General features: G+C 44.6%; 1 protein-coding gene across 1 annotated transcript in view; it reads left to right on the top strand.

The window, feature by feature from the left end:
* The window catches only part of LOC118423459 (sodium/potassium/calcium exchanger 4-like), a 50,347-nt gene that overhangs the window by 18,037 nt on the left and 23,273 nt on the right, over window positions 1-9,037 (top strand). The window contains exon 4 of the mRNA XM_035831630.1: window positions 4,787-4,861. Within this exon, the coding sequence (XP_035687523.1) occupies window positions 4,787-4,861 (75 nt within the window). The remainder of the gene's footprint in view (window positions 1-4,786; window positions 4,862-9,037) is intronic.

The following is a 9,037-nucleotide window of genomic DNA, read 5'->3' as shown; positions in this document are numbered from 1 at the left end:
TCGTCACCGTACTGTGGCTGTGTCCTCCTGATATTTACATCATCATTTCATACTTTGAGCGGTTAAAAACGGCCCAGAGATAAGTTGCACAAGGATATTCCTTATTATTGTACAACCCAAAAATAAGGACTTGATCTGGAATCCTTGTGCAACTCGTTCCCGCGCCGTTTTTAACGTCTCAATTTATGAAAAAAATGATGTAAATGTGCTAAAATAGTGCATTAAATGTCAATATTATACAGACAGCCTTTTTCAGAATATTTCCACTTTTGACAATGTGATATTGCTTAGGTTGCCTTTAAAGCTGTAAACTGCAGAACGAACCGATACAAAAATTCCCCAATACCATATTTATTCTGCCTCCTTAACAACAGATAATCACGGTGTGAATAGTTAATTTTAATAATAATAATGTTCCAATTAAGATCAATTGTCGTTTCTACATGACGTTTGTCTTGCTGTATTGTAAACGTAACGTTACATTTGTAAAGCGTAGTACTACTTTCATATCGATGTTTTAAAGCGTTTGCTCAGTTGTCTTGCCATGCTTGCACTGTACCGTATAGTATACGTAACTCAGCTCCTGGCTGCGACGTATCATGTTAAACTATTCATTCATTCATTTAAGTAATTCTGGCGTTACTGCGAAGCTGGGCAGACCAGATTAGGTTGTTTCCTGCAGCATCAAGTACAGACAGTTCTTGTACTATCCCATGCATTTCCTCTGAAAAAAAATGTCAGGGCTGGATCTGGATTTGAAAGGTCTCCAGACATAAAGGATTAGATATCCGTTTGAGCTTCAACATTGCCAACATCATAAGCGTTACCCTGTCTAATGTAAATTTACCTTGTCTGGGATTGTATCACGATGTACGAAAGTTTACCTTATCTAAAGGCTGTATCACGATGTTCGAAAGTTTAAAGAGCAAGACTTTACTGTTGATGCGATGGCATAGGACATGGGGACTTAAAGCTTGTTTTCGTTACTTAAAGTACTGAGGAGCTTCCATGCATTTTGAAATAGAATCTATGGAATCAAAATGTTTTGTTTGGGATTGCAAACATACATACCTAGATAACGATAACGTTACAGTTTTAGTCAGAAGTTTTCGGAATCTGAAAACGAGTTTTGCGCCCCCAACTTGCTTTCCAGTGCAAAAGGGAACGCCACAAAACCCCAGGTCTTTGTATAACTGCTGTTGTCGCAGAGGGCTCAGAAAATTAAAACAGATGATATCCGGAACTTAGCATTTTGTTCTACTACCTGACCACTCAGAAGCATGTTACAATTTTAGTCAGCAGTTTTCTGAATCTGAAACTTGCTTCTCGGTGCAAAATCGAACACCACAAAATGCCAGGTCTTTGTAACTGCTGGAAAAATAAAACAGATGAGGGCTTGGAAAATTAAAACAGATGATATCCGGAATTAGCATTTTGTTTTAGTACGTCACATCCCCTGACCATGTAGAAGCATGTTGTTCCTGGCACGCCGTGAAACCCGCTGATTACGTGTGACCCGTCTGGGCTGACCTTTGTCGTGTAACTGTCACCCCGTTTAACAGAATTGTTGACGTAGATTTATCGGAAATGTCACATTTATCGGTCACATAGAGAACAGAGCACTCTCTCATGTTTTCATCTGATTTTACTCAGTCAGCACTTCCATATCTTGATGCTTTTTCCTTTTCAAGCTGCGGCCATTCGTCGCGCGATTGTTTGTGGTGTGACTTTCAGCGCGGTTACGTTAGAACTATCCGTCGGCAAATATGTTGTTTGTTTTTTTCGCTTAAAGGCAAAAGAGGACATCGTGGCACTACACTCGAGTCAGTAACTTATTTTAACCCTACCATTTACAAAGGGCAGATAGAAGGTGAAGAAAGTCCCATAGCCTTTGTGCCAAATTGTGGGGCCGTCAGAATGCGTCCGAAACAGCTGGAAAATAGCTCGCCCAGCAAGCTTTCGAGCACCAAGGGACGGTCTCCTCCTGATCACTGCATGGTTTTGAGGGACCCTCCGATGTTTGCAGGTCACGGAGCCCCGTTTTAATACCCCCCTCACATTAGGCGCGATTCGATCGGACGACGAGTCTGCGAGCTCTAAATTACGAGGAGGCATGACCCTGACGGGAAGGAGGAACTCTGTCATTTCTTCGTCAGCATCAGGGTCATGCCTCCTCGTAAATTAGAGCTCGCAGACTCGTCGTCCGATCGAATCGCGCCTAATGTGAGGGGGGTATAAGGAACAGAGTAGATATGTACAGAACATATATACAGAACATATGTACAGTGAACTTTATGGCGGTTTTGAAATTCGGCATCCTCCTGGCGATCAATTGCAATAAAATCGGCCGAAGGTCGTGACAGTGTAACAACGGTTTAAGCTTGTTATCCGATCAATAAGAAAAGCCCCTTATTATCTGGCAGTCGACATTAGTGTACAGCATCCCAATAATTAGTGCAAACTAGTAAAACGTTTAACTGGCATCTTTCCTAGATATCTGTAACGTTACGCACACGCTTGGAAACTTCACGGGTGAACGTACAGACGTAGGAACGACCACCCTCCATTACGCACTTGTCGTGAAACTCAGACCACTAGCTTAGCGTTTCGAGCACATTCGGTCAGGCTTGAATACATGTTGACTATTATATAGGCCTAATGTCGATAGCTGAAGCCAATCTTTCTCAAATAATATAAATTGAGTTAAAATCTCTTGCGCCTTCCCTTTGGCGCTGTCGCCTGGATCCATGTTGGATTACTCTTCACCCCATGGGCTGGAAAACAGTAGAAACTGGCAGAGCACGGAGAACAGTCAGCTAACGGATAACGTTAACTCCAATGACTGGATAAATTCTCCGGCGCGTTATTCAAGTTTTGGTACAATTTTCCCCACCCGCACGGCCACAGTAGAGTCTGGTGAATACGAAATTTTAATTGTAAAAAAAAAGGATGAATTTATCGTAAATTCGTGCCCATAGGGTAGTTAAATGAAAATACAAAAGCATTTTCAATTAGAGGTAGGTTGAATGATTTCTATAGGAAAATAATCTATAGATTTTTTTATCTAAAAAAGCTTGTAGAGATTTCAGTTACTCTTTTGGACAAATATAATTTTTTTCGACATCAAAGTGGAGACGCGCTCAGATGAAAGGGAGCAGTATTCATTAATGGCGTTTGCCGTCAATTCCCACTCGTCACGGCCTCTCCGGGCGACCTCACTTCAGACGGAACGGGCCCCCTGACACACATCAGAAGCGCACGCCCACCCCGCGGCAGTGCCATGTCCTACTTACCGGGCGGAAGAGAAGAGCCATGTGATGCCGGAAAGCGTGCGTGGTCGCGCACCACTTATGTAGCAAAATCACGTTTACTTCTAGATCCTTCTAATCAGGGGCTTGTCAGAATTGTGTCCGCGAAACTCATTTGTCGCGTTTGCCGACGGCGAAGATTGATTCAGGGAGATTAATTCGGAAATTAAGGGACGGAGACTTCCTTAAATGTCCGACGGCGGATCCGGCGCTTCGAGCCGACCTAATGCCCGGGCGTTAACACCTACTTTCGGCGCCACTTACGCTGAGCTCCTCCGGGGACGCAGATCGATCGGAGGGTTTCTATCTGGCGCGGGATCTGCACAGCTGATGAACAAGTACCAGCCGGAATGTGACACACGGGACTAATGGAAGGGAGGCGGGGTTTGACAGAATCTGGGTTAGATTGAAGATACACGGTTCCACAGTAGACGCCATATACACCAAAGGCGTCAGCCAAATTCGGTGCCACGTTTTCCCATACTGTCTAGATGCATATCAACACTGGTCAGATTAGAAGATTTGTACTACATCAACTTGCAAAGTTCATATAAGTCGGCTCCTCTCTGATCTATGTAAGACGCTGTCTTCCTTTTTCGCGAGAACGTTGATGAATCTTTCTGCCAGTGATCCTGCTGGTAACACGAGCAGTTCATCAGATGTGGATTTGCCTGTAAGATCTGCAAGCTCCTGGACTCTTTGTGTGTTGTAACGCATACAGTTCCGCTTGTCATGTGTCCCGGATCCCTTCGCGTGCAGGATCAAAAAGAGGTCCTGGGTAATACAGACGACATGCCAAAGCATTGATTACCGTGGCAACGGGACACAGAACGCATTCACCACACACGAGTTGTCATAGCAACTGTTCGCATAGATACCCTCTGCGTTTGCCAGAGTACCGTTATCCGGAAGACGGTCTGTTGATACGCAACCATCGACAATAGAGCACATGAACTTTTGGTGCACTGACTTTTTATGATCGATGTGAAACAATTCAAAACAGAAATAATGAGGACATCCAGATTTTAAAGTAAACTTGCATTAATGTTGTATGGATTAAATGAAGTTGTCAATGAAGGACATTTCTTCCACAACTGTACATGGTACAATGTATGTATGGCAAAGAACAACACTATGATTTTTTTCAAAGACTAATATATGTCGTACACTGATAACCAAACTCTGTAAATAGGAGAAAAGACAGGCCTGGCGAATCTCCATACCGTATCATCCACACGATGATTTACATCATTCACCCGGACGGGAGACCTGGCGTACAGACATCCCCGTCTTGTAATTAGCCAGCGAAAGGGTATGTCACCCAGTAAGAGGCGGTATAACCCCGCCGTGTGTAAACATGTGCGATCATGTGTGTATGGCGGCTTTGAAAAGGTGTCCTTTGACGCCTGTTCCGCCATACCCCCCATTGTCATTGTATATGGATAATCCTAATAAACATGTTTGTTTTGCTGTCCCAGGTCATCTACATGTTTGCTGCGCTCGCCATCGTGTGTGACGACTACTTCGTCCCGTCCCTGGAGAAGATCAGCGAGGTGAGTGTGGTCATTCTCAATGTCTATTGCGTAATTCCCACGACGAGGTTTTGATGGAATCCAACACAGAAGCGTAGTTGCTAGTGCAAATGACTATATACACTGAAAAATGTGTGTAACCTGGACCTAAGCACCTTTTAAACCCTACCCCACTGCAAAACCTGAGGAACAAATGTTACTGTTCCAGCTAGCCAAGTGTCGTTTGCACGTGCCTCGGTAATGCCATTTACCGCCATGACGTGCGGTTAATAGCAGGCATGAATCATTCTATAAATGAAGACTTAATTGCTATTAAAAACAGACGAGAAGATGACTGCTAACACGCCCGACGGACGGAAATAGTTCCCCTGATATCGGATGACTCCCGTTTCACGCATCCTGCCGTTCATTGACGTCAGTGACAGCTTTGTTTAATTGAAATGTTCTCGTTCGACAAGGCGGCCGGATTTCCAGAGAACGGTTTTATAGTTCTGCATCAGTCATCGCATCTTGCTAACCTTTAAAACAGCTACAACATAATTGATTTTCCTCATGACTGCAGAGAAACTTGAATCGAAACGATACAGTAACCTTTTCAAACCCGAAAGTTTCTATCACAACTGGAAACATCAGATAACGAAAGAGTTGTGTATAACAAAAACGCTGACTTTTACACCATTAGCCGATGCAATGGCCTACTGGGTAGAGTGTTCGCCTTGCATTCGGAAGGTCGTGAGTTCGATCCCGGCCGAGTCATACCAAAGACTTTAAAAATGGTTCATGCTGCTTTCTCTGCTTAGCACTCAGCACTCGGGAAAGAGTATGGAAGTTTAACACACACTACTACCAGTGGACTAGCCCCCTGCTGTAGTGATTGCGTTGTGTGTGGCCCAGGGCTAATGAAACAGAGATGGGCACCGCCCTATGCGCCATCTTGGCGCGGGAAGGGTTTAACTAACTATTACACCAAAATCGATATTCAAAGGGAAAATAAAGATGCCGTGAATGATGTGAGTTTTTTTCAATCCTTTTGTACGCTCATAATTATCTAGCATGATTTATTTCCAGCGCACTTACTTCTTCTTGTTGTCTAACAAACGTCTGCAGGAGCTCTTAGAAAGCATACAGTCCCGCCTTCTTCAAACATTGTCTTGACTTAAGACTTAGACTTGAGACTTATATCTGATGTGTCTAACAGTCTGTACAATCGCCCCGAGGCGACAGACATGCGAGCCTTTGCGTTACGGCGTCAGAGACGAAAGCAGGCTTATTCCAGCGGAAAGCCCTTCAGCACCAAGGCTGTGTATCCGCACACACTGGCATTAGCCGAACTTACATAAACATATCGTAGGAACCTGCCGCAGACTCGGTTCTGATCCCGCCCTGAGCCCTTCGTCTGGCGGGTGTTAGCCTGGAGCTGCCGTGAGGAGTGGACCAGCGGGGGCGGCTGCCTCTGACATGGTGTTACCGAACCGATATTCCCTGGTAGATCTGACAATATCTTTATCCTCCAGAAAATGCGATACACGAAAGATATTAGATACTCAATCCCTCAAAGGTTTATTTCATTTCCCCGAGGGGATTTTATTCTCAAACTTTGCTGCCATCGACCTTCCTAATCTGCTGATAGTTGGCAGTGTAGCGAGTTGTTATGTAAGCTCAATCAAATAAGGGTCTTGGGAGGAATGGATAAAAGATAGCGCTCTAGATCTTATGTGGATGAGGAGAAGCTGTTGACATCTAGCTGGACATTATTCTTGGTGAAGTGACAACCATGAGTCTAGTCAATTCAATTCAAAGTCAACTTTTGTCGAACATAAAGCAGGACTGAACATTTCACACGGTAACACCGGCTTCGCGTGGGAAGATCCATGCCTCAGCAAAGTCAACCAGTCTGCTTCGTCCTGACATCTCCTAAAAGGTTCGCGGGTCACCCCGTCCCGCGTGTAGGGATGCGTTCCGTACATGCTCCGTACATCTTCCGTACATGTCACCCAGTCTGCTTCGTCCTGACATCTCCTAAAAGGTTCGCGGGTCATCCCGTCCCACGTGTAGGGATGAGTTTCGTGCATGTCCCACCATGTCACTCCTCCAACCCGCCCTCCTCGACCTCAATTTTCTTTCCTATATCACGCCGGCACATCCCTGTGGTGTTCGGTAAAAGGCAACTGCTCCATGTGGACTCTCTTCAACAAAACTGATATCCGAGTTTTCCTGTGGTGAGAACATAAGACCTTTGGCGCCGTCAGACTGATGTTGCTGTGTGCACAGACGGATTCAAATCAGGAATAACTACCCTCTTCATCGGTTTGGAGATTCTCCAAGAAACGTGCAGATCTATGAACAAAATACAGAAAAGAGGGGAAATCGGCTGGCAGTTACCATGAGCACACATGTAGTCTACATTATTATTCCGCCAATGCGTCCGCGATTTTCTGCGAGGTTTTGAAGATATGAAATCTTTATTGACACGACAAAAGTACAGCGACTTTCGTAAGGTCTACATGTATAACAACTACTTACAGTACAACTAAACAGACATATATGGATATCTATAGGTATGAATAAGTCAACATATTGGATTTAGCATGTCATTTACACTATTGGTTCTACGGTATAAGCATTCGTGGATATATTTGCCTACTTGTACACAGTGACGGTTATCGCCTCCCAGAATGTGCTAAAGTAAGCGGGACGTTTCCTGCATCAACTGTCCGTTCTGGGTTGTCGCACGATTGCTCACTAAGTGTATTGTATACAGACTGCCGACATGGAAACCGAGACCCGCGAATTTGATAATGCGATGGTCGTCGGCCAAAAGGTCCACAAAATGTGCCAAAAAGCAGTTACTCAAACAACCGGATATGATTTTGGAAACGGTCAGACGTCCACAAAACGGGAATGCGTGACACTAACATCAGCTACAATGGTCTCAAAGGTAACTAACGGGCCCCCAAGGGGGGGGGGGGGGTGTATTCGACTGCTTTGGTACTTATAAAGGTGAAGACTGGCCAAATTGAGACAATTTGCCCCAAGTAGTAGTAGTAGTAGTTGGTCTGCAGTCTGACAAATTGTTCACAATTGTGCATAATATCTACAGTGTAAGTCTCTTCAACCAACCAAATCGGTCTGTTGGCGGATGGAAACGTGGCACTTGTTTCATCAGTCCATCTTAAACGGTTTTGATTTAAGCCCGACGGAAAATGAAGTTGGCAAGGATGAGGAGTCCGACCAGACCAGCCGACCTCTAACCGCCCCTCCAGCGGGACGAGATGGGGCGTGATGTATGGAGGTCACGTTCCCGTCATGCCCTACACAAACTGCAGCCGTTCCCGCGCTTGACGTCACTGGTAATTGCTTTTTGGGCGATGATTGACTGGGTGGGTTGGAGGCTGGGTCTGTGTGGGGCGAGTAGTAGGGAGGTGGGGTCTGAATGAATGAGTGTATAAATGACGTACTCTGCAAGCTGAGGTTAGGCTCCGGCTGGTTTTTAAACGTTTTTTTTAGTCGTTTTTATCGGGCTTTCTATTTTGTCATTTTTCTTGAAGTACGCCAGCCAAGTTAGGTTTTGACACAGCAAGATACAGTACAAAATAGAAAGCCAGATGAAACCGACTAAAAAACGTTATAAAAAAAACAGCCGGAGCCTAACCTCTGCTTGGAGAGTATGAGTGACGTGGATAGGTTGGCCTTCTATTCCCGTATTAAATGCCGAAGCGTGATATCTTCTCCGTCTGGTACGCTCATGTACGCAACAAAAAGACCAATCTTTAAGATATTGAAGATATCAGTTCTTAAAAACCAAGAGAGCGATTTGAATTGAATGTAACATGACAACGTTTAAGCTTGACCCGTATATAAGCCTGCTTCCTTTTTGTGCACCGTGGTTACTACTTAACTTTAGTAACCCACCCTCGAACTAATTACTAAATATATCCCTTCCTGTAACGCTTCAGGGCACGTCTGACAAATTATACTTGACGTTTGACACGACAAATACATCTATAAAAAGACCTGACGTCATTGTCTCTTTATTACCAATTCTATACACAGGTGTGTTGTATTGATCGCACATGCAACATTGTGGCATTCCAGCCCGGTATCAAATTGCGCAGATGGCCTCGTAGGTTAGGGCGGTCACATTGGTCGAGCGATCGTCGTACGGGCGCTAAATTTGGGCATTTTGGAATACCATCT

Source organism: Branchiostoma floridae, chromosome 1 (genome assembly GCF_000003815.2).
Source record: "Branchiostoma floridae strain S238N-H82 chromosome 1, Bfl_VNyyK, whole genome shotgun sequence".
Classification (NCBI taxonomy): Eukaryota; Metazoa; Chordata; class Leptocardii; order Amphioxiformes; family Branchiostomatidae; genus Branchiostoma; species Branchiostoma floridae.
The sequence above is the reverse complement of the archived record's forward strand: the minus strand, read 5'-3'. Positions and strand labels throughout refer to the sequence as shown.